This window comes from Ornithorhynchus anatinus, chromosome 4 (assembly GCF_004115215.2).
Source record: "Ornithorhynchus anatinus isolate Pmale09 chromosome 4, mOrnAna1.pri.v4, whole genome shotgun sequence".
Taxonomy (NCBI): Eukaryota; Metazoa; Chordata; class Mammalia; order Monotremata; family Ornithorhynchidae; genus Ornithorhynchus; species Ornithorhynchus anatinus.
This window is the reverse complement of record NC_041731.1, coordinates 37,419,379-37,446,790: the sequence shown is the minus strand read 5'-3', so window position 1 is coordinate 37,446,790 and position 27,412 is coordinate 37,419,379. Positions and strand designations below refer to the sequence as shown.

Sequence of the window (27,412 nt, the reverse complement as noted above, 5' to 3'; positions counted from 1 at the left end):
AGAGCTTACAGTTTAGAGAGCCCAAAGTTCTCCTCCAACAATTCGGTTTGTTGACTACCAAGGCCGGAGGGGGCCGGATGGAGACTGCTGGAGGGACACTCTAAGCATGTGGAATAGTGTGACAGTGAAGGAGATGCACAGGAGGCTCCTGAGCTACGGTGACTGCGACTTCACTTTCGCCGGCGTTCCTCATCGGGACATAAAGTAGAGATGGAAGAAGCTGAACAGTAAGAGGGAGATGGGTTTCCATTTTATGATTCAGGTGAAAAAAGTCTCAGGAAAGGGCTGGGGCTCCTGGAGGAGGGGCCCGCTATCACTTAACTTTTTTTCCATCGAGGTTGACCAGTGCTGGAGCTGAGAGGGGCAGGCCCGTAGCGGGTGGGCAACGAGGGGCTGGCTTCTCCAGTTTCCGGGTGATCTCTGGAATCGGCTGTCTTTCCCATTCACCCTGCAGAGAGAGCACCATACCCCGCTTTGAGAAATTGAGAAACCAGGAAAAAAGTCAGGGAGTAGCGAGGGGAATTACGGGGCAGCATGGCCTGGTGGATAGAGAACCGACCTCGGAGCTCTAATCTCGGTTCCTCCACTTTTCTGCGGTGTGACCTTAGGCCGTCTCCCCCTCTAGACTGTAAACTTTTGTGTAAGAAATGTGTCTGTCATACTGTACTCTCCTAAGTGCTTAGTAAACACAGTAAGAGCTCAATAAATATGATTGATTAAAACAATATAGCCGAGTTTCTTGGTGAACCCCATGTTAAAGGAAAACTTGCATCGTAGTACTCACCCCATGTTTGATGCCAAACTGTTTATGGAATGGTAGGAATGCCTTGAACTGATGTTCCAAAGCAACTATTGTGCATTCACTCGGGCTATTCTTTTAATGGTACATATTAGGTGCTAATATGTAAAAAGTGTTATACTAAGTGCTGGGGTAGATCTGAGATAATCAGGGTGAACACAGACCCTGTTCCACATGGGGATCACAGTCTAAGCAGGATGGAGTAGGACTTACTCCTCATTTTACAGACGAGGAAACTGAGACACAGAAAAGTTGTCACTTGCCCAAGTTCATACAGCAAGACAGTGGCAGATCCAGGATTAGAACCCAAGTTCTCTAACTTCTAGGCCTGTGCTCTTTCCAGTAGGCAAGGTTGCCTCCCCTGGCACTCTCACCTGCTCTGGGTAGATGTGCACACACACATCTCCCAGCCAGGCTTTTGAGAAGCAGCATGGCCTAGTGGATAAAACACATGCCTGGGAGTCAGAAGGTGAGTTTTAATCCTGATTCTGCCACTTGTCTGCTGTGTGACCTTGGATGAGTCCCTTAACTTCTCTGTGCTTCAGTTATCTCAACTATAAAATGAGGATTAATACTGTGACCCCAGGTGAGACATGGACTGTGTCCAAACTGATTAGCTTGTATCTACCCCAGCACTTAGTATACATAATAAAGACATAATAAATACCTTTAAAAAGGATTATACCAGAATGGCATCTGTTCTGTTTTTTTAAGAGAAATCACTACATGTAGATTCCTTTCATTTGAAGATGAATCCACTGACATGAAATGACAATTTACAGTGTGAATGACAAAGATTCCTGATGGACAACCACGAAATTTGCCATAGTTAATGCCTCGCCCTTTCAAGTTTAAATTTTTTTAAGATAGAAAAATTTTCCCACCACCATAGCACTAATGAACTTATTTTCACTTTCACGTATGTAGATCTGATGGATTCATTTCTTTATTTTGACCTCTCTCATTTTAAATATTTTCATATTCACCTGCCCCCCATTAGAGTGTAAGCTTCTGTGGGCAGGGAATGCATTTCTTTACTATTTTTTATTTTCCAACCACCTAGTACAGTCACCACAACAAATGGTTAGTTAATAAATACTGCTACTATCCATCAATCAGTAGTATCTGCTGAGCGCTTACTATGTGCATAGCACTGTACTAAGCACTTGGGAGAATACAGTACAACATCACTATTACTTCTACTACTAACACTATTACTACTATTAAAGTTACTACTGCGACTAATAATAATAATAATAACGGTATTTGTCGAGTCCTTACTATGTGCCGTTCACTGTTCTAAGCGCTGGGGTAGATACAAGTCAGTAAGGTTGGACACAGCCCTTTTCCGACAGGGGGCTCCCACTTTCAATCCTCATTTTACAGGCGAGGCAACTAAGGCCCAGAGAAGTTAAGCGACTTGCCCAAGGTCACACAGCAGACACGAGGCGGAGTCAAGAACAGAACTCAGGTCCTTCTGACTCCCGGGCCTGTGCTCTATCCATTAAACTATGCTGTTACTCCTACTGCTATTACTTATGAACTACCTGCCCTGAATTGTTGAGACATTTTCTTGCCAGGAGCTGGATGCTGGACCAGGAGGCTGTTTCTAGATCTCCAAGTCTATAAATCTACTTTGTCAGGTGAATCACCTTATCCTGCCTTATCTCTCCCAACCCACCATCGTCCCATTCCCCCTCCATCGCCAATTCGGGAAGCAAAAGGCAGGTGATGTCACACCACATGACACAAAAGCACCCCTCAGTGCTGGAAAGCTGTAACAAATGATGGAAGAGCACAGACTATTTCCAGAAATCTCTCAGGCTCTTGGACCACTGAGCTGCAAAAAATGGATGCAACTAATTAGAAACAAGCTCTGTTCCCTTGATGGGAATGTTGTGATTTGGCTGGTGAATAAATTATGTCTTAAAATTCTCATTCGATCTCAAATAAGAAAAAAAGAAAGTGAAATGCTAGTGTATGGCTAGGAGGTTAGGGGTTTTTTTTCCCCTCCTAAACTATTTTTAGTCTCCAAGAGAAGCATTTTGAAATTTAATTCGCAGAAGCTCGGTCTCTTGGGAACCAGGAGGCCTAAGCCTCTCTAATCACAAACGGGCTTTTGCATCCCCGATGTCTGTCGGAGAGTTGATTCAGCAGTCTTCCCCTGCCCAATTTCCTCTGACTGCTCTCTGTTGGGACTGGGTCACCTAGGGAATGAGCACGAGTCTGGGAATCAGAAGCCCTGGGTTCTAATCCCAGCTCTACCACTTGTCTGCTATGTGACCTTGAACGTACCATTTCATTTCTCTGTGCCTCAGTTCCCTCATCCCTTAAAATGAAGATTTAATACCTGTTCTCCCTCCTACTTAGAATGTGAGTTCCCATGTGAGACCCAATTATATTGTATCTAACCCAGCACTTAGTACAGTGTTTTGCAGATACTTTTTTTATTATTATCATTATTATAATCTGTATTGGCTGAGCGAGGGATTCAAGGAACCTAAATTTTGGCAGTTTTCACTATCTCTCCTCATCCTCCCCCGATACTTACCGGGAACCGAATCGCTGAGGACTTGTTGCAGTGCATGGAGATGGGAGCAAAGTCATACAGAGACTTGAGCACGTCACGGTTGAATGGATTCCAAGGGACTGAAGAAAACTGCTGGGGGACAGAAGCTTGAGGGCACGTGCAGATATCCTCATCATTAAACCTGAGGCAGAAGAATCTCCATCAATCAAGCAATCAATAAATATGATGTGTTTTCTGTGTGCAGATCACTGTACCAAGAGCTTGGGAGAGTACAACATAACAGAGTTGGTCGACATGTTCCCTGCCCACAGGAATCTTAAAATCTAGAAGGGGATCAGGTTTTGAATTCTCATTTTACAGAAGAGGGAAATTGAGGCAGACAGAAGTTTAGGAGGTTGTCCAAGGTTCCACAGCAGGCAAGTGGTGGAGGCTGGATTAGAACCCGAGTCTCCTGACTCCCAGTTCTGTGCTCTTTCCACTTCCTCTATTCCTTAGGGGGAAAAAAAAGCTGTAGATTCCCTTTTAGGCTAGCACAAGGAAAGTTTTTAGTGGTGAGTGCTCTGGACTTGCTAATAATGTACCTCCATAATGAAGAGATTCTGAATTTCTGTACTTACACTTTCCTCTCCCATTATGAGTTTTTAGTGGTGCCGTTCATGTTGACACTGAGGGCCTGCTCCGCGTGGCAGATTCAGCTGTCTCTAGGCGGAAGCTCCCTCTGGACAGGGGTCACGTCTGCCAATTCTATTGTATTTATTGTAGTTTTCCCAAGTGCTTAGTACAGTAATAATAATAACGATGATAATGATGGGATTTGTTAAGCGCTTCCTATGTGCCAAGCACTGTTGTAAGCGCTGGGGGTTAGATACAAGGTTATGAGGTTGTCCCATGTGGGCTCACAGTCTTAATCCCAATTTTACCGATGAGGTAACTGAGGCATAGAGAAGTTAAGTTGTCCAAAGTCACACAGCTGACAAGTGGCGGAGCCAGGATTAGAAACCATGACCTCTGAATCCCAAGCTCATGCTCTTTCCACTAAGGCTTGCTGCTAACTGTGCACCCAGGAAATGCTCAGTAAATACCACTGATTGGTGACTAAACAGCCCTAGCTGTGGGTGTATGTAGTGGCACTGGTCACCACTCTGGAATAATAATAATAATAGTAATAACAATAATGATGATGGGAGTTGTAAGCACTTACAAAGTACCAAGTCCTGAACTAGGAGCTTGTGGTAGGTACAAGATAATCAGGTCCCACGTGGGGCCCGCAAGCTAAGTATGAGGGAGAACAGGTTTTGAATTCCCATTTTACAGATGAAGGAACTGAGGCAGGGAGAAGTCAGTTGACTTGCCCAATCTCCCAGTTAGACTAATGCATCTGCCTCTTCACTGGTATCCCTGCCTCCAGCCTCACCTCTCTTCATTTTATTCTAGCCCCACTGCCTGGATCATTTTCCTCAAATGTCATTTAGCATGTGCCTCTCCCCTCCTAAAAAATCTACAATGGTCATCCTGTCCCTCCTTACCACTGATTTTAAGGCTCTTACTTATCCACTCTCTTCTCCCATTAGATCCCGGATCACGCTCTTTACTCCTCTCAAACTCATCTTCTTACTGTCCTTCATTTTTCACTTCAGAGAAGCGTAGCTTAGTGGATAGAGCATGGACCTGGGAGTCAGAAAGTCATGGGTTCTAATCCCGGCTCCTCCACTTGTCTGCTGTGTGACCTTGGGCTTCACTTCTCTGTGCTTCAGTTACCTTATCTGTAAAATGGGGATCAAGACTGGGAACCCCATGTGGGACAGGGACTGTGCCCAACCCACAATGCTTTTACCCAACCCATTGTATGAACAGTGCCTGGAACAAAGTAAGCGCTTAACAAATACCACATTATTATTATTATTATTGAATTCTCCTGCTCTTTCCCAGACTAGAACTCTCTCACCTTTTAAATAGTAATAATAATTATAGTATTTGTTAAATGCTTACTACGTGCAAAACACTGTTCTAAGTGCTGGGGTCGTTACAAGGAAATCAGGTGGTCCCACAAGAGGCTCACAGTCTTAATCCCCATTTTACAGATGAGGGAACTGAGGCCCAGAGAAGTAAAGTGACTTGCCCAAAGTCACACAGCTAAGTGGCAGAGCCGGAATTAGAACCCATGACCTCTGACTCCCAACCCCGGACTCTTTCCACTAAGCCACGTAAACCTGCCTGACCACAGCTCTCCCCATCTTCAAAGGCTTCCTGAAACCCACCTCCTCCAGAAAGCAACCTTCAGTTGATTTCTTATCAAACCAGGTCATATCATGTCACCAAAACCTTAGCACTTAGATAAGAAGCAGCATGGCTCAGTGGAAAGAGCCCGGTCTTGGGGGTCAGAGGTCATGGATTTGAATCCCGGCTCTGCCACTTGCCGGCTGTGTGACTGTGGGCAAGTCACTTAACTTCTCTGTGCCTCAGTTACCTCATCTGTAAAATGGCGATTAACTGTGATCCTCACGTGGGATGACCTGATTACCCTGTATCTACCCCAGCGCTTAGAACAGTGCTCTGCACGTAGTAAGCGCTTAACAAATACCAACATTATTATTAATATTATCACTCATTTATTCATCTCCACCCCTCTCCCAACACTAGATATTTATTGTTTACCTACCCATCACTCATTTATTGATCTCCACCCCTCTCCCAACACTTGCTAGTACCATTGTATCTTTGTTATTTCTCCAACTTGCACTACGTATCTGCCTATCACTCCCATTAGGGCAGGCCTTATGGCTATTAGCTTTACTGTACTCCCCTAAGAGTATAATGCAGTGCTCTGCACACAGTAGACAATAAATAAAATCATTCATCGAAGGCTGGCTCAGAGGACACCAGCCAGCTCCTAGAGAGTTTTCATGCAATGGCCCTGCTCCTGTCTCCGTTGGAACTCCTGATCCAAAAAACCCTTAGCCCATCAGACAGAGTTTCCCCACTTATCGCTTGAGAAGAAGCATGGTCTAGCGGATAGAACTCGGGCCTCGGAGTCAGAAGGGCCTGGGATCTAGTTCCGGCTCCGCTACTTATCTGCTGTGTGACCTCGGACAAGTCATTTTACTTCTCCGTGTCATTTTACTTCTCTGTGCCTCGATTGCCTCATCTGAAAAATGGGAATTAAGACTGTGAGCCCCGAGTGGGACATGGACTGTGTCCAACCTGATTACCTTGTATTTACCCCAAAAACTTGGAACAGTGGGAGAAGAGGAAGAGGAAGAAGAAGAAGAAGACTCGCAGGTTCAGGAAAAATGCTATCTCTTGCTCTAAAGGTTCTAAGAGGCCGAGTTCAGTACTGGGGCCGGGGAATGGAATTCTGAATGGAATTGGGAAGGAGTATGGCCAGGTGTTTGTTTTGTTTTGCTGTTTCCCCCTCTTAGACTCTGAGCCTATTGTAGTAGGGATTGTCTCTATCTGTTGCCTAACTGTTGCCGAATACAGTGCTCTGCACACAGTAAGCGCTCAATAAATACGATTGAATGAATGGATGAATAGTGGATAAAGCATGGACCTACAAGTCAGAGGACCTGGGTCTAATCCCAGCCTTGCCACTTGTCTGCTGTGTGACCTTGGGCAAGTCGCTGCACTTCTCTGTGTCTCAGTTACCTTATCTGTAAAATTGGGATTAAGATTCTGAATACTATGTGGGACAGGGACTCTGTCTATCTGATTAGCTTGTATTTACCCCAGGGTTTAGTACCCTTCCTGACCCACAGTAAGCACTGAACAAATGTCATTAAAAGAAAAAAAAAGAAAGACCTAAGGCACTCAGTAACTATGGTTACCTGTTCACCAGGTGGAAGTATTTTTGCAGGTAGCCTGGGTCCACAGCACTCTTGCATAGCTCCAGGGGGCTCTGGGGGTAATAATGTATATAATTCACGCACATTTCTTCCATTATGCCAAACCCGCCCTGGAAAGTAAAGGAGAGAATGGTCTAAGTGGCACACAGACTAATTGGCAGGCAGAACCCATGTTCGGCAGGAGGGAGTCAGCAGGTCTGGGGGCTGAAGAGCACATGGTTGTTGGTGAGGCCACAGGGAAAATCTCTGACTGCCTGGGACTGTCCGCCTGACACCTGCAATTCTCTGGATCTCACTGCTTGGAGTTAGGGAGAAGAGCTCAGGGAGGGAAGAGACCGAGGCTGAGTCTGTGGTTTTCCAGAGGGATTCTCATTGATTTGGGTCCATGCTAAGTCAACCAATCAATCAATCGCATTTATTGAGAGCTTACTGTGTGCAGAGCATTCTAGTAAGCTATTGAAAGAGTATAATATAACAATACAACAGAGTTTGTAGGCACATTCCCTGCCTGCAGTGAGCTTATGGTCTAGATGGGGGCTTACAGTCTTAGGAAGTCAGACTTCTGGAAAGCCCCAACATCGATTTCCATTTTGTCGCCCAAAGTTTCCACTGTTCTGGACTCAGTTTTCATAATTCAGTGCTTTCATTGTATTCTCCCAAGTGCTCAGTACAGTGCTCTGAACACAGTAGACACTCAGTAAGGACCACTGATGGATTGATTCATTCACTGAGACTACGATGAAAATCTCAAACTCATTTCCCTTCCAAACCAAGTTACTTCAGTCCCAGATGGAATTAATTTGAACTTTCTTTGCCAAATGTAATACCTGAATCCTGGGCCTCTCAACCTACTGGGACTTTTGCTTTCATAATCATGTAGCTGGACCTCCCGCCACTAAAATACACAGAGACTTAAAGCGTGCACAACAGCTCAGGTTTGAAAAGTAATTGGATTTCTGACGTGAGGAATTAGTCCTGGAGGTTTTCTTATCCCATTTGGATAGATCCTGTTTCTAATTGTCCCAAACCCACAGCCAGTATGAGATAAAAATCCCCAATGCTTTTAACTAGCTGGTTCCTATTGCATTTTACCTCTGATCCCCCTAGGAGCTTAGCCACTCTGTGGGTTCCACACTTGAGCAGGTGTTAGGACACTGGGTTGAGTTTTGTTTTGATGCATAAAAATATGCTTAATAACCAGACTAAGTTGAGATAGGTCTCCAGCCCAGTCTGAATTATCTACAAACACATACACACTCACACACACACATATACACACACAAATACACACAATCGAGAAGGTGTAGCTAGGACTGAAAGCCATGGAGAACAACCCCCCATGCCAAGATTGTTTCGTCTTGTCTTATTCTGTCGCGTTGCCTCCACCCATAGCGACACCATGGACGCATCCCTCCCAGAACGCTCCACCTCCGTCTGCCATAATTCTGGTAGTGTGTCCACAGAGTTTTCTTGGTAAAACTAGGAAAGTGGTTTTCCATTGCCTTCTTCAGCGTAGTAAACTTGAGCCTCAGCCCTTGACTCTTTGTTAATGAATTGTACATCGCTTTGATTCTATTTAGTTGCCATTGTTTTTACGAGATGTTCTTCCCCTTGACTCTGTTTATTGCCATTGTTCTCGTCTGTCCGTCTCCCCCGATTAGACTGTAAGCCCGTCAAACGGCAGGGACTGTCTCTGTCTGTTGCCGACTTGTTCATCCCAAGCGCTTAGTACAGTGCTCTGCACATAGTAAGCGCTCAATAAATACTATTGAATTGAATTGAATTGAAATGCTGCTGCTCAGTACAGGTGAGTTTTGACTTGTAGCAGATTGCCTTCCATTCATTCATTCATTCAGTAGTATTTATTGAGCACTTACTATGTGCAGAGCACTGTACTAAGCGCTTGGAATGTACAAATCGGCAACAGATAGAGATAGTCCCTGCCCATTGACGGACTTACAGTCTAATCAGGGGGAGCCCACTCCCTAGCCTCTGGCCAAGTTAGGAATAGAATGGGTTTGCCTGTGCTTGACTCTCCCACTGGTGGCTGAGACTACTAGAGTACTGGAAACTCTCCAGTTGCCATCCTGAGTGGGGCCAAGATCCTCAGTCCCCTCATTACCACTTTAGGCAGAGGATCACGGGGAAATGAGGAGAGGTTAGACTGCCACAGCCTCTGGTGTTTAGAAGAGTTTTAGGGCATCTTCTCCGATCCTTTTTTACCTCCCAATGCTGTTTCCACCCCCCAGCCATCTTTCCCTTCACTGCTCTACTCTGTAGTTCCCTTAACCCACTCCGAGAAATGCTCTTCCTATTCCAGGACAGCCGCAGGATAGCTCTGGACACACACACAGGCTTACCACAGTGGCCCGGTCCCTGTCTTCTGTGTTGTAGGTACAGGAGGTGATGAGCACGTCCCCCTGTGCATCCAAAAAAGCAAACACACTTGCATTAGACAACCCCACCCTTCTTGACGAATTCAGAGTTATGCTGATGGAAAATGATGAAGCCACTCCCCATGAGCCACATTTTAAACAGCTACCCACTGCAGCCTTTGGGGTAACCCAACGTTGCTTTGTTGCCAGAGACTCATACAGTGATCTGCACAGAGTAAGCGCTCAGTAAACGCCACTAATGATGATGACATGGCTTTGGACCACTGTATAACTATTAGCTGCATTTAACATACAGAAGAAAGGGATTCTCTGAAAGACTGGACTGGAAGAGCCCTAGCAGATTTATCTTCCAGCCACTTCCACAGTATTATAATCCAACCTGATAATCCTGTATCTACACCAGTGCTTAGAACAATGCCTGGCATACGGTAAGCGCTTAACAAATATCATTATTATGATGATGATGATGATGGTCACCATTTTGACTCAACTAATTAACCTGTGAAAATAGGGCAAAATAAGGTGAGGTGCAACAAGACTGTTACCCTTTGATGGTCCCCTTGATTCACACTCACCGGAAGAACAGACACAACTTTCTTTAGCATGCGGATTTCCTAAAGAATGGAGGGGGTCGGAGCGGGGGGGGAGAGAATAGAAAAGGGAAAGTTACAGCAGGAGAAAAAGGAAGATCGAGTCTTTAAGTTGGGCAGGATTGCATAAGATCTGAAGTGCAATTCTAGTACTCTTTTGGCATAAGGGGAACCGTACCAGATAAGACTTCCTTCAGGAAGGAGGCATTTTCCCTGAGTGCCAGGCCCTTAGACAGAACTTGTAGCACTAGGACTTCTGCGAATTGAGGACATCTTGCTGTTAGTAGGACAGAGGGTTAAAGAAAGTCAGAAATGCTACTATTTGCCCTGCCCCCTGGAATAATACAGAAAGTTAAAAAGGAAAATAACCCAAATACCCTCCAGCATGGCCTAATGGATAGAGCTCGGGGCTGGGAGTCAGAAGGACTGGGTTCTAATCCCGGCTCTGCCACTTGTCCTCTGCAAGACCTTGGGCAAGTCACTTAGCTTCTCAGTTACCTCATCTGTAAAATGGGGATTAAGACTGTGAGCCCCAGGTGGGTTAGACACTGTGTCCAACCTGATCAGCTTCCATCTATCCCAGTGCTTAGAACAGTGCCTGACACAGAGTAAGCGCTTTGCAAGTTCCATACAATAAATAAAATCACTCCATCAGGAGACACTGGCCCAGACATGTCTGGATGGTAGGTGGAAGGGGTTGCTCTCTCTACAGCCTCTTTTTTTTTTTTTGATCATTAAAGCCTAGGAAGAGTGCCTGGTTTGGTGTTGGTTGTGGGTGTGGTGGATGGCGAAGGAGCTGGTACCTACTTGAAAGTGAGGGCTGTAGTGATGGTCGGCATTCACAATTTCCTTTTCTCTGCCGTCGCGGGCTAAAACTGTGACTACTCTCCTCCCCGTCAGGTGAGTATGGAGCTGGGAGGCGAAGATGTGGATCCCAGAAGGGGGCAGAGCCTGGGAAAATTGTGGGGGAGAGACGGTCAGGTCACAGAGAGGAGAGAGCAGTTGCAGTCTGATTCAGGCAGCCGAGAGACTCGGGTGAGAAAGAGCTTTGGGTGAGACTGGCATTCAGTAAAAGAAAGAATGAATTCGAGTCCACAATTAAAAGGGATACTGGAAACTATCCACTCCATATGGTGTTTGCTTTAATTCTTGGATAGGAACCCTCAGAAATAGATGTTTTCTTATAGATCGATGTTATTCATCCTACTGAAGATGTTTCTTCCTTTCGTCTTGTTTTTCCAAATCAGAGATTTCCATCATTCAGTTTTTTATTTTCGTTGTCATTTTTTAAAATGACTTTTGTTAAGTGCTTATTAGGCGCCAGACCCTGTACTAAGCCCTGGGGTAGATAGAAGCTAAGCAGATTGGACACAGTCTTTGTCCTTCATGGGCTCACAGTCTTAATCCTCATTTTACAGATGAGGTAACTGAGGCACAGGGAAGTTAAGTGATTTGTCCCAGGTCACACAGCAGGCAGGTGGCAGAGCTGGGATTAGAACCCGGGTCTTCTGACTCACAGACCCATAGTCTTTCCACTAGGCCATGCTGCTTCCCATTTATACATTAATGTATTTAGTCACAGATGATATGGCATTTTAATATCCTAGTGCAGGCTTCCACTCTCCTTTTTTTGCTTTATTTTGATTCATCAACTTCCACAAAGTCCTTACAGATGAGGAAGTCAAGGCCAAAGAGGCTAAAAGATTTCTTGAGGATCCCACAGAGACCAGGATTATGAGCCAAATCTCAAGTATAAGAATTTAGTCCAGAGTTTTAACCACTGGGCCACGGGAACTATAATAGACCATCACCTTAGTTCAGAGCACTGAACTAAGCATTTAATATGGTGTTTTGCACACAGTAAGTGCTCAATAAATATGATTGATTAATCCCCTGTATGAGATGCTTAATGGTTGGTCCTTCCCAGAGTCAGAGGGCTTTTTGACCTTTTGAAGTTCCAATTATTCTAAGAGTTCTCCCCACTAAAATTTGGAGCCTCTGCTCTTGGCAATGATTCTTTCATAAAGCCCCATTTTTTTTCTATCTGTCTCAAGTCTGGTTTTGTATTTAGATCTAGGAATACCATTAATTAACCTGAGCTTCTTAAAATCATTCTTTTAGGAAAGGCCCCAAAAAGATAAATAGCCATTATTGATATTTTAATAAGCTTTTGGTCCTACAGTCTCCAACCCATTTCTCCCATAATAATAATAATAATTGTGTATTTGTTAAGCACTTACTATGTGCTACGTACTGTACTAAGTACTGGGGGAGATACAAGCAAATCAGGTAAGGCACAGTCTCTGCCCCACATGGGGCTCACAGTTTTAATCCACATTTTGCAGATGAGGGAACTGAGTCAGAGAAAAGTGGAGTTGCCCGAGGTCACACAGCAGACACTTGGCAGAGCTGGGATCATTCTCCGTTGCATGGAAGTCCCTCCAGATTCTTAGCATTATTTTTGGCCTCTCTAATTGCATTTTTAGAGTTGTCTCCCCCATTTCGGTGAAAAGCCGTATTGCCTATAGTATGGAGCATGGGCCTGAGAGTCAGAAGGAGCTGGTTTCTAATCCCAGCTCCTCCACTTTCCTGCTGCGTGACTTTGGGCAAGTCAATCACTTTTCTATGCCTCAGTTCCCTCATCTGCAAAATGGGGATTAAGACTGTGAACCTCATGTGGGACAGGGACTGTGTCCAACCTGATTAGCTTGTTTAAACCCCAGCGCTTAGTACAGTGCTTGGCACATATTAGGAGATTAACAAACACCACAATTATTAATCATGATTATTATCACATTGCAAAGTACCCGCAAGAGTATTACGAACAAAACCCATGATGATGAAGTCGATCCGGTTTCGTTAAGCCAAGAGAGTGCCCTTGGATGGATTTCAAATAAAATGACTTTGTTCATCCTGACTAGTTCCAACCACTCCTCCCCCGCACCCCGCTGCTGAGATGTGCCAAGAATGCGGAGCAGACTCACCCTCTGGGTACACTTGTCGGTGCAATAGCCCGTCAGGATGAAGGCCTCCTCTCTGGGCGGGATGGCCATGACAGGCGTATAGACCAAGCCAAGCTCCATGATACCGGCATCGAAAGGCCTCAGAGTGGCCGTGTAATGCAGACGGATCCCCGAGGAGTCCCTCCGGCCTGCAAGGCAAGGTCAAGGGGCAGGTCAGGTTGGGGCCTCCCTCCCGTTGTGAACCTTAGCGGGGGTAGGTGCCGTCTGGAGAAAAATCAGGCTTTTTTATGGTATTTGTTATGCGCTAACTATATGCCAGGCATTCTACTAAGCCCTGTAGTAGATGCGAGCTAATCAGGACACAGTCCATGTCCCACATGGGGCTCACGGTCTTTAGCGCCATTTTACAGATGAGGTCGCTGAGTCAAAGAGAAGTGACTTGTCTACAGTAAGCTCTCGGTAAATATGGTTGACAGACTTGCCCAAAGTCACGCAGCAGTCAAGTAGCAGAGCTGGGATTAGAGCCCTTCTGACTACTGGGTCAGACCTCTATCCACTAGGCCATGCTGCTTCTCATGAAAAATTAAGTTTCTCAAAACCACATCTTCTCAAGAAGAGGCTGGCTGGTCCCCTCAATCAACCAATCAAGCAAGCAAGCAAGTATTCATATTGAGTGCTTACTTTATGCAGAGCAATATATTAAGCGCTCAGGAGAGGACAGTGTATCAAAGGTGGTTCTTTTCTGCCTGCTTCAGTGTTACCCTCAACTCCTGTCCCACAATAGATCCTACTTCCTGCACTCATGTTCCATACTGTTTTACTAGCTTTGATGATGATAATAATAATAATGATAAAAACTGTGGTACCCGTTAAGCATTTATTACACATCAAGCACTGTATTAAGCACTCGGATTATGTCAGGATGATCAGGTCTGACACAGTCCCTGTCCCACATGGGGCTCACAGTATAAACATAAGGGAGAGCAGGTATCATCCAACCATTTTACAGATGAGGAACCTGGGGCACAGAGAAGTTAAGTGACTTGTCCAAAGTCACACAGAAGTGAAGTGGCGGAGCCAGGATTAGAACCTAGGTACCGTGACTCCTAGGCCCATGGTCATGTCACTAGTTCCGCTGGTTCTGCGAGACCCCAGGCCCAGAAACCTCAACTCAATAGTGAGGAAATGTCAGACTTATAAATAAGTCCAACTGGATGGTGCTTCTACTACTGCTTATGGCTGCTGGAAATGACCGTTCTCCTGGGGGCCGCACCCTACTGCCTGACCAGACTCAGAGGCAAGAAAGGGAAAACTGTTCCCCCCAGGGGCCTCCTTTTTAAGAAGGCGTAGCTCTCCTCTGCCTCTTTTCGTTTTCTTTGTGCTCTCCTGCCAGATTGGCCCCAAATATCTGAGTCTGTCAGTCGACTGTATTTATTGAGTGTGCACTGTGTGCACAGCAATATACTAAGCACTTGGGAGAGTACAATATAACAATATAACAGATACATCCCCCGCCCACAGTGAGCTTACAGACTAGATGTACATAATAATAATAATGACGGTATTTGTTAAGTGCTTACTATGTGCCGAGCACTGTTCTAAGCACTGGGATAGATATAAGGTGATGAGGTTGTCCCACGTGGGGCTCTCAGTCTCAACCCCCATTTTACAGATGAGGTCACTGAGGCACAGAGGAAGTGAAGTGACTTGCCCAAGGTCACGCAGCTGCCAAGTGGCAGAGCTGGGATTAGAACTCACCACCTCCGACTCCCAAGCCTGTGCTCTTTCCACTAAGCCATGCTGCTTCTCTATATTCTCTGCTTCTCTATATTTGCAAAACCCCAGGAGCCCTTCCCTGTCAAAGCTCTTTTCCCAATTTCCTCTTCTCCCACTCACTCCTGAATCATGCTTATACTTGAATTTGCCCCTTTATTCACCCCTCCCTCAACCCCACCGCACTTACGTACAAATCCGTAATTTATTTATTCATATTAATGTCTATCTCCCCCTCTAACCATAAGCTTGTGGTGGGCAGGGAGCATGTCTATCAACTCTGTTAGAATGCACTCTCCCAAGTGCTTAGTACAGTGCTTTGCACACATTACGTGCTCCATAAATACCACTGATTAATTGATGGATGTATCCAGGCCCCTACAGGGGCTGGCAGTACTGGTGGCCTAGTGGATAGAGCATCGGCCTAGGAGTCAGACGAACCTGCGTTTAATCTCAACCGCACCACCTGTTTGCTGTGTGATCTTGGGTAAGTCACTTCACTTCCTCTGTGCCTCAGTTACCGCATCTGTAAAATGGGCATTAAGACCGTGAGCCCCATGTGGGACGAGGACTGCGTCCAACCCAATATACTGGTATCCCCCCCAGTGCTTAGTAGAGTGCCTGCACATAGCAAGCGCTTAATAAATAACACAATCATTATTGTCATTATCATTGTCCTGAACTGTGCCTGATCTCTTTTCCAAGCCTCTTCCCTAGGGCCGGTCCAAGATCAGTGCCAGCTCTGGATCCTGAAGGGCTACTCCAAGATGACATTGCAGGCTGACCAGTTACTCTGCATTTTCAGCAAGATCCTTTCTACTAATGACTGCCTGGGGTGAGAGCTCCTTAACGAACTGCCTCTCTGGATAGCAAATGACAGCCCATCATCTGCACTCCTCACCCGCCCAACTGGTGCTCACACATGCACTCACAGCTTTTCAAATCCTCAGAATCCTTTCATGCTCTACTATCTCCCTGCAGGGCGATTTCAAATCAAACAGCGGAGGGACAAGCGAAAATGCCCCGTCGCGTTCCCTGCAGCTGCTGTTCTGGTACAGCTCGGGTTGACCAGGCAAACGCCCAGGGGAAGCGTTGTGTGGCCTCGGTGGCAGAGGATGGTGGATTTTCTTTTTCTGATGCTATGTGTTGAGGGCTTACTATGTACCAGGCACTAAGGGACTTGCCCAAGGTCACGCAGCTGACAAGTGGCAGAGCCAGGACTAGAAGACTCTGCCCCTTTGCTGGGTGACCTTGGGCAAGTCACTTCACATCTCTGTGCCCCAGTTACGTCATCTGTAAAATGGAGATTAAGATGTGAGCCCCATATTGAATAGGGACTGCGTCCAACCCAATTAACTTGTATGCACCCCAGCCCTTAGAACAGTCCTCGACACATCATCAGTGTTTAACAAATGCCATCGTTGATATTATTATTATTAACCCAGGTCCTTCTGACTCCCAGGCCCGAGCTCTTCCCACTAGACTATGCTGCTTCTGTTCTATTCTTCAACTGCTGAGATAAGAAATGCTGGGATCCCTCCAATCAGTCAATCAATCAGTGATATTTATTGAATGCTTACTTTGTGCAGAGCACTACAGTAAGCACTTGGGAGAGTGCACTACAACAGAGCCGGTAGACACTTTCCCTGCCCCCAAGGAGTTTACAGTCCTCGGTCCCCAAGCAGACAGATCCTACCCCGGTCTCATTCCCAAATTCTTAGCATAATCAGGACAGTTCCCGTTGAGTCTGAAGAATGGGATGATGGAGGAAGGAAGGAAGAGAAATGGTGGTGATAGTTCTGCACAAACATGAATTTTTTTAAATTACATTTGTTGAGCACTTACTTATGTGCCAGGAACCGTACTAAGCATGTGGGTAGATGCAACAAAATCAGGTTGGGCACAGTCCCTGTCTCACTTAGGGCTCATAGTCTCAATCCCCAGATGAACTAGAGATGAAGTAACTGAGGCACAGAGAAGTGAAGTCACCTGACCTAGGTCACATAGCAGGAAAATGAAGCAGCCAGAATTGGAACCCAGGGCCTCTGCCATAGTAAGCGCTTAACAGATACCACAACTATCATTATCACTATTATTGTCCGGAGATCTGGATCCAGTAGGTCACTGACAAAGATATGGTGTCAGAAGCCTCCCTGGGGGCGGAATGGAATTGGGGGGGTGGGAAGGAGAGGGCAGGGACTGGGGACGGGCAGCAGAGTAATACATGAGGAGGATAGAGGCCCCTCCAGGCACCCCATTCCAGGGCAGGAAGAAAACAAAGGTGAAGCCTGAAAAAAAGGAGGAGGGAGGGAAGGAGAGAGAGAGATCTAAGTATGGCGGGCAAGTGACTGTCCAGGGTTAGGCTGATCTGAGAGGAGAAGGCTCCCTGTGTCTGACTGGAAGGAGAAAAGCCTCAGGACTGAGTCGGCACTTCAAGGGCCCACCTTTGCCAGGAATTGTGCCCAAGGAGAAAAACTTGGAGAAGAAAAGTTTGGGTAAAGGAAGGCAAGTTGGCCGTGGGGGTTACTTAAGGAAAAAGTCAATTCCTGCTGAGCCCCAAATCACCCATCCCAAATTTTAACATATCCAGATTTTCCGGTCTGAATCCATTAGAAGGATAATAATAAAAATGGGAGATTTTATGGGCTAAAATTCAGATGGGGATAGACTCATGAAATAATTTCTAAATCTTGGTATTTATAGAAAAGTAGGACATTTCATGTTTGCAAAGCAACATGATCCTCTCTATAAGTGACTGTGAATTCACAATTGCACTAAGATCTTCATTGAGGTTTTATGATTGCCTGTAAGCATGAGGTTTTTCATCACCAAATTTGATAGCTCCAGTTCATGCACAATCTCCCACTAACTTGCCTCCCCAGCCTGATGATCAATTGCTCAGGAGTTTGATTTATTTCTAGAAAGAATGAAGGGAGTAGCAGTGGCACTGACCTTTTGGAAGGAGCAGGTAGAAGGAGGCGGAGCAATGTGGACTAGTGGATAGAAAGGCCTGAGAGTCAGAAGGTCCTGGGTTCTAATTCTGGCCATGCCACTTTGCTGTGTGAGCTCAGGCAAGTCACTTCACACCTCTGTACCTCAGTTCCCGCCTTTGCAAAATGGGGATTCAATATCTGTTTTCCCTCTTACTTAGACTGTAAACTCTATGTGGGACCTGATTATCTTGTAGCTATCCCCTTATCTTATCTTAGTACAGTGCCGGGCACATAGTAAGTGCTTAACAAATGTCACAATTACTATTATTATTACAAATTATGTTTGTTAGATGCTACAGCATCATGAGCCTGGATGTTCAGTGATGCTTTTAGCAAGGAAGGAGTCAATGATTGTAGACTCTGCTCCTGTCTGGTTCTGTGATTTTTTTAAAAACCCGTCGGGCCTGATGTTCCCACCATCAATTTGTAGGCAATACTGTATTACCCTTTAAGAAATAGCATCATTTAAGAATCACAGAAGACCCATACAATCTTTCCAACATGAAGCAAAGCTTCTAATGTTAACAGTTTATATTGCAATCCTTTTTCACCACAGATGTTGGTACTTTCAGCACGTCTTTTTCTACTTACAAATAACGCCTCAGAAATAGCTTACAGTGACGGCTGACGCCACGAGGTGCAAAGGAGATTTCTTTTTTGAAAGAGGCAGATCGCGCTGTTCAGAGCAAAACAGAGTTCTGAAATGAATGTTTAATCCCCATCCTTGATGAGACAGAGAGTCTCCAAACCCCGTGTTGGAGAAAAGCAGGAAGGAATTCTTCTGATTCAAATTCCTAAGTGGAGTCTTGCATTGAAACTCAAGGACAGCCTCCGCTACCGACTGACCCTGCAGGGGAGAAGCGATGCATGTGCTGTGGCCCAGAGCGTTTCTGCTACGGAAGATCGGGGATCCAAAGAGGAGCGTGGCCTAGGGGTTAAAGCCCGAGCCTTGGAGTCAGAAAGACACGGGTTCTAATCCTGGCTCCACCACTTTTCTATGTGACCTTGGGCAAGGCACTTCACTTCTCTGTGCCTCAGATATCTCATTCGTAAACTGGGGATTAATACTAATAATAATAATGATGATGATGGTATTTGTTAAGCGCTTACTATGTGCAAAACACTGTTCTAAGCGCTGGAGGGATGCAAGGTGATCAGGTTGTCCCACATGGGGCTCACAGTCTTCATCCCCATTTTACAGATGAGGTAACTGAGGCCCAGAGAAGTTAAGTGACTTGCCCAAAGTCACACAGCTGACAAGTGGCAGAGCCAGGATTAGAACCCATGACCTAAGACTGTGAGCCCCGTGTGGGGTATGGACTGTGTCCAACCTGATTAGCCCTGTATCTACCCCAGTGCTTAGAACAGTGCCTGACACATAGTAAATGCTTAACAAATACTATTTAAAAAAAAGAGAGGGGCATCCCAGGACTGAGGTAGTCTCCTTCCTCCCACCCAACACTGGGGGAGGGAATTCCCAGCTCCTGCGGGAATAGGAGGAGGGCAGAAGCCTCCACCTCCCACCCACCCTCCACCACCAAAAGATGCTTCCTCCATTCCTCCATAACCTTTAACACACTGGGAGTTGAAGCAATTCCCTCAGGGAACTCTCTCCCTGGAACAGTGAGGTCCCAAAATACTACCCCTGTCTAAGGAGTGGTTAGCGCATTGTATAAGTCACTATTTGAATTTATGACTGTTGAGTTTTAACTCATTTCCACTGTTATTTGGATTATATTTTCATGTTCTATGGTCTGGCCTTCCACATTAAGGTCGTGAGACCCTGATGTACTGGAGCTGATGTCTTAATTCATTTTTGGTGCAGTTACCGCAGAGGTTAATATGATAATAATAATGGAAGGTATTTGCCCAGGAGGACGCTGAGGCCTGAAAAAGCCAAACAGCCCCTAGAGCAAAACTTGAGCTAAGCTAGAGCTAAACTAGAGCTTCACTAAGAAACAGCCAAAAAATTAAAAACCTAAGCTAAAACCAAGACTAACTTAAGACTTACCTTTTAACTCTAGGGGATTGTGATAGTGAACTTCAAGGCGCAGATATTTTGAGGATCCGGGGCCCCCAAAAGCAAGACCTGCTTCCTCGGGGTAGTAAAATGCCTGTACATTGGAGGAGGAAAAGGGAAGGCAAATTCATTACCAAAGTTTATTCATTCATTCAATATTTATTGACCACTTACTGTTTGCAGAGCACTGTACTAAGAGCTGGGGAGAGTACTGTATAACAGAAAACAGACACATGCCCTACCTAAAACAAGCTTACAGTCTACAGGGAGACAGACATTAATATAAATTATAGATATGTATATAAATTACAGCTATACCAAATACTAAAACCACTTGTCAGCTGTGTGACTGTGGGCAAGTCACTTAACCTCTCTGTGCCTCAGTTACCTCATCTGTAAAATGGGGATTAACTGTGAGCCTCACGGGGGACAACCTGATTACCCTGTATCTACCCCAGCACCTAGAACAGTGCTCTGCACATAGTAAGGGCTTAACAAATACCATTATTTTTATTAGCTGACTTGTTTGCTGAAGAGGGCCAGCAGTGGGGCTATTTGCAGAAGAGGCATTTGTTTGGATTACGATTTTTTGGATTGCCCTCTCAGATCTACCTATCCCACTAGTAGAAGGGGCTGATTTAATACCCAACATAGCGCCGCATCCCCTATGATTAACACGTGGCTCAGTGGAAAGAGCCCGGGCTTGGGAGTCAGAGGTCATGGGTTTGAATTCCGGCTCTGCCACTTGTCAGCTGTGTGACTGTGGGCAAGTCACTTCACTTCTCTGTGCCTCAGTTACCTCATCTGTAAAATGGGGATTGGCTGTGAGCCTCAGGTGGGACAACCTGATTACCCTGTATCTACCCCAGCGCTTAGAACAGTGCTCTGCACATAGTAAGCGCTTAACAAATACCAACATTATGATTTGGTGGTCACATGACACGGTCTGATGCCAGCCTGGCGGCCGTCACCCACAGTATCCCCAGGGAGCCGTCCATTCCCCAGTCCTGTCATAGACTCCATCCCCTCAGCCCCTGCCAGAGAGACCCCTCTGTCCCTTGGTGGGGGCAGAAGCCCTGGGAGCTGGGAGATTTGGAGGGAAATGCCCCAGGGGATTTCGGTTTGACCCACTCACAAGTCTGGCAGAGGAAACCACTTGTGCATGTCCCCTGGGGGAGGTCTGATCCCCCCCCAAACACAAAGCTCCTCTCTGATAAGGTACAGCCCCCGATCTTCACGCCTCTGTTTTTTCCCATGTTCCTGGTCCTGGGTCCCCTCCTCCAGAGCTTTAAAGAAAGATCCGCCTCCGTCTTCCCCGGTGCCAACCCCTGGTCGAAAGATCGGGGAACTCACAATTTGAGCTATGAAGATGATCAATTAGAAGTCACTATAAACCACGGGTTTATTGGATCATCTTGAAGGATTTTGCCCGATGAATGAATCGTGGTGCAGAATGCACCAATCTGTCATGGAACCTCAGTGGCTTCTTGGGCCTGTGGTCTCCCAGGGGCCTGGGAGGTGACAGTAAGGGGTCTGTCCTAACCTGATTAGCTTGTATCTACCCCAGAACTTACTACAGTGCCTGGCATGTAGTAAGTGCTTAACAAATACCATTAACAAAAACTAGGCTCATTGCTCCAAAACAGGAAAATGGCTTTACCACCATCTCATACGTGAGTGAAAGGTGAACTAATGAAGATTCAAATGTGTCCTCACAATTCCCTCTGGAACAGCATAGAGGAGAAGAGAAGATACAGAACTGGAGTGAAGGGAAAGTTGAACATGAAACCTATAGGATATTATACTTTTACTTACTTTGGCTCCCAAGGCCCAAGCAGCCAGTACGTGTCTGCAGTAGTTCAGTCCCTCAGGCTTCATCTTGGAGTCACAGGGCCCATTAAAGTCGGATAATTGAGTCAACCCTGGGACACACTGGAAGATCTCCATGTGGTGAACCAGCGCCTCATTGCCTTCAGTGATGACTGGCTCGTACTACAGAGAAAGCTCAAAGTCCATACCAATCAGCACCACAGAAACTTGGAGAAGTCTGTCTCATTCTCAAATGCCGATCTCTCATGTGAGACCCTCACTTTGTGTCTGACTTCCTATTAAATAATAAAATAATAATGATGATATTTGTTAAGCGCTTACTATGTGCCGAGCACTCGTCTAAGCGCTAGGATGGGTACAAGGTTATCGGGTTGCCCCACGTGGGGCTCCTAGTCTTAGTTCCCATTTTACAGACGAGGTAACTGAGGCACAGGGAAGTTAAGTGACTTGTCCAAAGTCATGCAGTCGACAAGTGGCAGAGGCAGGATTAGAACCCATGACCTTTGACTGCCAGGCCTGAGCTCTTTCCCCTAAGTCATGCTGATTCCTTTTTCCAGGTTGGTACTCATTTCTCCACCCACTTTCCGGAAGAGGCTTAATCATTAATTCTATCTCCCATTTCCAAGTTGGCGCTCGTTACCTCCACCCTGGAGTCTGCAGGAGTCAGGGGGCCACTGGCTATTGAGTTTTTAATGGTATTTGGTAAGTGCTGACTATATGCCAGACTCTGTCCTAAGCACCGGTGTAGATACAAGCTAATCAGGTTGGACACAGTCACTGCCCCACATGGGGCTCACAGTCTTAATCCCCTTTTAACAGATGAGGGAACTGTGGCATAAAGAAGCTAAGTGGCTAGCCCAAGGTCGCACAGCAGACAAGCGGCAGAGCCGGGGTTAGAACCTAGGTCCTTCCGATTCCAAGGCTTGAGCTCTATCCGCAAGGCCACACGGCTTCCAAAAAACCCCACTGCTTCCAAGTTATCCTTCCTGGGTAAGGATATCATGGGTTCGAATTCCAGCTCTGCCACTTCTCAGCTGTGTGACTGTGGGAAGTCACTTAACTTCTCTGTGCCTCAGTTACCTCATCTGTAAAATGGGGATTAAGACCGTGAGCCTCATGTGGGACAAACTGATTACCCTATATCTCCCCCAGCACTTAGAACGGTGCTCTGCACATAGTAAGGGCTTAACAAATACTGAATTTATTATTATTATTATATCAAAGTATTTACCAAGATCCCTTACACGGTCCCTCACTGTGGAGACAGGTGGACGCACTGAATCCTGGGTGTGGGGCAGAATTAGGGCCAGGGCCCTCCACACGAGGCCTCCCCCTGTACTCACCATGACAATATGATGCCTGGGGAAGTCATCTTGCAACTTCGTCATGTAGCACCAATAGGTGGTCTCTTGGTTGGGAATGACGACATCCGGAGCCCGTATCTCCATGGTGTCCATGTCAGCCGGCAGTTTGGGGATGGTAATGTTAGGCTTCAACAGCTGCACTCGCTGAAGACCCTTCTGCAGGGCACTGGTGTTGATGGCTTCAAGGGTGTGAGATGGCTCTTCCAGGAAGGCATAGATCAAGTGAACAGTGTCATCCTGCCTCAGAAAACACAGGGAGTCAATAGATCAGTCAGTGGTGTTTACTGAGCGCTTACTATGTGCAGAGCACTCTACTAAGTGCTTGGGAGAGTACTATAGTCAGTGTCGAACGCTGTCCTGAGTGATGTGGGAGAGGACTCCTCCCGTCCCGACCCTAAATATGGAAAGGAACAAGGCACAGCCTCGCTTCCTGAAAGTGCTACATGATACCTCTCGGCCGCTCTTTAGAACCACCTCCTCTTTTCTCCGGCAGGTGAGGGATGAGTGAGTGGTGAACCTAGAGAAGAGGGCAGCACGCATATTTGGTGCCCGTCTTCTTGACAAACAGGAGACTCGAGAAAGCCCACCCGCTGGAATTTCAACCCCAGGGGATCGTCTCCATTATGGTTTTTCAATGCCATTTCAGAGTAATAGGAAGGCAAAGCAGAGGAAAGGGAGGCATTAGACCATTAGGTCTCTACAGCACTTTGGTATACATCATAGCGGGAACTTCAGAAGACCGGTGGTTTTATGATCGTAGATTCCACACCCTCAAATCCCTTTCTAAGCCTCCCCCTAAAAAATATTTCAAAACTCTTGGCATGGATGCTCTCTGGTCTGGAGCTTCCAGAAAAAAACCCTCCATCTTGATATTTTATTTCCTCACCATAAATAGATCAACTACACCTACGTTTTAGGTCTGTCTTTTGCAACAATGACCTGTTGTTAGAAACTCCCTGCCTAAGCACTACACACACGTTTCAATCCAAAACCGATATTAAAGAGTGACAGCCCATACTTGGGTAAATCCAGTGGACACATAACAAATCTAACCCACCCCTGTATATTTCGTATATGCCACACCTCAATCAGATAATCTTTCGGATCGCAAGTGCTGAAAGCTCTTTTGAAAAGGAGGTAGAGGCCATCGGGGGTTTTCTGAGCTTCCAGAAGCTGGTAATCCTGTTGGGAATCCAAGTGCATCTGTCCCTTGTCATCGGTCCAAGCATCCTAGCAAGAGAAACAAAGTTACACAGTAAGATGCATCTTAATGTTTACTTCAAATAAGGTATTCTAATTACAACAACATAAGAATGAATTCACAAGGATATCATAGGATATTACCATATGAGAATTCACCGCAACAGATGATCAAATAATCCACGAATATGACACTGGGTGACACGGAACTGTGCTTGGGCTAGAATTAATATCACCTATTTCACTTTAAATTATGGCGGATGCTAATTTATCATTTAAATCATCACTAAGGGACTTTCCCAGATCACAGAACACCATCCTAATATTTATTAAGGTTCAGAACCCATGTGGAGTGGATTTTATCTTCCCCATTTTGCCAGATCAGTGACCTGATGAAGACCAGGGATAAGAAGCTTCAGAATTCAATATCAGAAATCAGAAGACTCGCTTTCCAGATTAACTCATTCCTGAATGGCAGCCAGAACCGAATGGATATATTGCTTTAAAAATACCCTACGTGAGTCCTAAAACAAGGTGAGGGCCTCAAGTTCTGCTGTCCAGAGTCTTTTTCATTTCACTGAACATCAGTAAATATAAGATTCAGAATCATATTTCTTTTGAAAAACCCACCGTTTTTGCCCAGAACCCTGATGGCTGTAAAAAAAAAAAAAAAAGGATCAAAAAGCTTGAGACATTTTGGCTAAAAGTAAAAAATATATTTGCTGAACATATCTTAGAGGGAAAAAAGGATGACATTCATTTTCAGAGAAATTTGTTGGGCAAATTAATCTTGTAGTATACCGAAAGGTTAAGGCAGTTCGGATCACTTAACGCCTGAGAAATCAGAGCAGAGGAAAAGCTGCTGGGATAGAAAAACAATACTGTCATATTTATACAAATCCCCTTGTCGTAGTTAAAGAACATCTGCTCAGCCCCAAATTGCTTCTGACAGTCACAGCGCGGGCTGTTTTGGGGAAGAGGGGGAAAGAGCACTGCACCGGACAGGTGAACATTTAAAAGACTGCCCTTTTCTATCTAGGTTTCCAGGGTTGAAAATGCAGCTATAGTCAAGTCAACAGTTAGTAAAGAAGCAGGCAGTAACATTATCCTCCATTTATCGCTGGAGGAGAATCAATCAGTTCATCAATCAATGATATTTATTGATCACTTACTGTGCACAGAGCACTGTACTAAGCGCCTGGGAGAATACAACAGAGTCTGTAGTCATAGTCCCTGCCTGTGCTTTTCCAGAAAAGAGTTGGTTTGAATCCATGTCCCTCACAATACTTGCACAAGGTTGTCTGTTAACACTGTAATTTGTAATGGATGCACAAACAATGCTTTTTGGGAGCCCTGTTGATTTCTACTGTAACACCCAATGTGATTTTCACTTGACCCATTGATGTGGGCCTCAATGGCTCTTTCCATGTTTTCCTACTTGTTAGCTAAAGCTAAGATTAATTTTTAATGTGGCTTCAGAAATGCAATCAACTCGTGCTGCCCGAGTATCCGGTTGGGGGGGAGAGAGAGAGTGTGTGTTTTCATCTGCTACTGAATCAGCATTATGTTGGCATGATGAAATTTTGAAAATGAATAGAATCAAAACCAGAGTTCAGGAAAGTCAAGAATTTCCTTCATCTGCCTGGATGAGTAATTCACCAAGCTGGATGGGGTGATAGGAAAATCTCTCAGCTCTTTGGGGTAATGGGAAGAAGAAAACTATTTATTGGAAATGGGAAGTATTTTTCTCCCTATGAATTCCCTTCTGCATATACTTCATCATCTGATTCTACAACTTCTCAGTGAGCTAGGGAGGAAAACCAAGATTGGGAAAACCAAGCCCAGGGAGGTTAAATGTCTTCTCCAAAGCCACACTCCCCAAGAGTGCCAAGGGCAGGAGGAGAGCTCAGATCTCTGGCCCCTTAGCCCTTTTAACTAGCTTTGCAGAAGGGTCACCACTGGGCCCTCGCTTGCTGCTGTTCAGGCAAAGTCGTGAGGCGAGAAAAGACTTACCCCAAAGAAGGTTTCGCGGCCATCGCTCCAGAGCACGGCTAGATCGGCATTTTCAAACTGGCCCCTGTCCGACATCCCAAAGGCCACCCCGAACTTCAGATCCTTAACCAAAAGCTGGAAGTGAATCACCTCCTGCCGGTAGCTAATGTTCCATGACAGTTCCAGGAGTCCTTTGGGATCCAGAGGTACCTTGAAGGGGAAAACGTTTCCTCGGGGAGTCGTGCCCTGGAGAGCGGCCACCAGGATGATAAAGAAGACCCCGATCATGGTGCAGTACATGGATGCCACCTCCCGGAGTCTGAGGGAGGGCAGGCAAGACCTCCTTCTCCAAACGGTGGGCATGGCCCCAGTGTACACACGGGTGCACACACAATCGCTCACACACACATACACACACACACACTCACACCCTCACTCACACACAAACACACACACAGACACGCACCCTCACGTTCCCTGCGAGGGCCATTTATGTGTCAGCCCTTCTGAGCGGGTGGGGTAAGTGATGCCCTGTAATTGCATTTGCCTGGTGGGAAATGAGATTGTCGCAGTGACCCTCCCACCACTGCCCAGCTCCAGGCCAAATGCTTTTCATTCTCTACCTCCCTCTAATTGGCTGTAATTGTACATGGACATCATCAACAGGAATTGAACCAGGCTGAACTGATTTCCTTCTCTCCTATCTCTCTGAAGGGCTGCACTACTTACCTATCTGCGATCCTTGCTCTCGATCCTTGTCCATATGCTATTGGGTCTACCTTATCTGAGGAATCAGGAGCCAGGTTAATTCTCTCTCGCGCTCTCTTTCTCTCTCTCTCCTTTTATTTCTTTCTCTCTTCTTTTCTCTCCCCCTCTCGCTCCCTTTCTCTTTCTTTTTCCCTCCCTTTGTCTCTCCTCTCTCCTCTATCTCTCTTCTCTCTCCCTGGGCCTCAGTTTCTCCTTACCTGTTAAACAGTGATTCAGTACCTCTCCTCCCTTTGACTTGGTCCCTGTGTCCCTTTGTAGGACAGAGATGGCTCCATTCAGATCATCACGTTTCTTCCAAGCACTTAGCACCGTGCCTGGCACATAGTATGGGCTAAATATCATTATAATTAAC

General features: G+C 45.8%; 1 protein-coding gene across 1 annotated transcript; it reads right to left on the bottom strand.

The window, feature by feature from the left end:
• DBH (dopamine beta-hydroxylase) lies at positions 1-26,726 on the bottom strand. The gene is made up of 12 exons (XM_001505537.3): positions 26,314-26,726; positions 24,184-24,330; positions 23,080-23,337; positions 21,722-21,898; positions 19,898-20,000; positions 13,142-13,308; positions 10,965-11,108; positions 10,143-10,181; positions 9,532-9,591; positions 7,154-7,281; positions 3,351-3,510; positions 1-448 (listed from the first exon to the last, which is right to left on the bottom strand). The coding sequence occupies exons 1-12, from the start codon at positions 26,653-26,655 to the stop codon at positions 314-316; spliced, it is 1,860 nt and encodes a 619-aa protein (XP_001505587.3). The 5' UTR covers positions 26,656-26,726; the 3' UTR covers positions 1-313.
• Between the last annotated feature and the right edge of the window lie 686 nt (positions 26,727-27,412).

Coding starts and splice junctions, on each gene's coding strand:
- DBH (XM_001505537.3), bottom strand. CDS start 26,655: ATGCCCACCGTTTGGAGAAGGAGGTCTTGCCTGCCCTCCCTCAGACTC. Junction 11,109..13,141: donor CCGACAAGTGTACCCAGAGG/GTGAGTCTGCTC, acceptor CAATTTTCCCAG/GCTCTGCCCCCTTCTGGGAT. Junction 9,592..10,142: donor AAGTTGTGTCTGTTCTTCCG/GTGAGTGTGAAT, acceptor TTGGATGCACAG/GGGGACGTGCTCATCACCTC.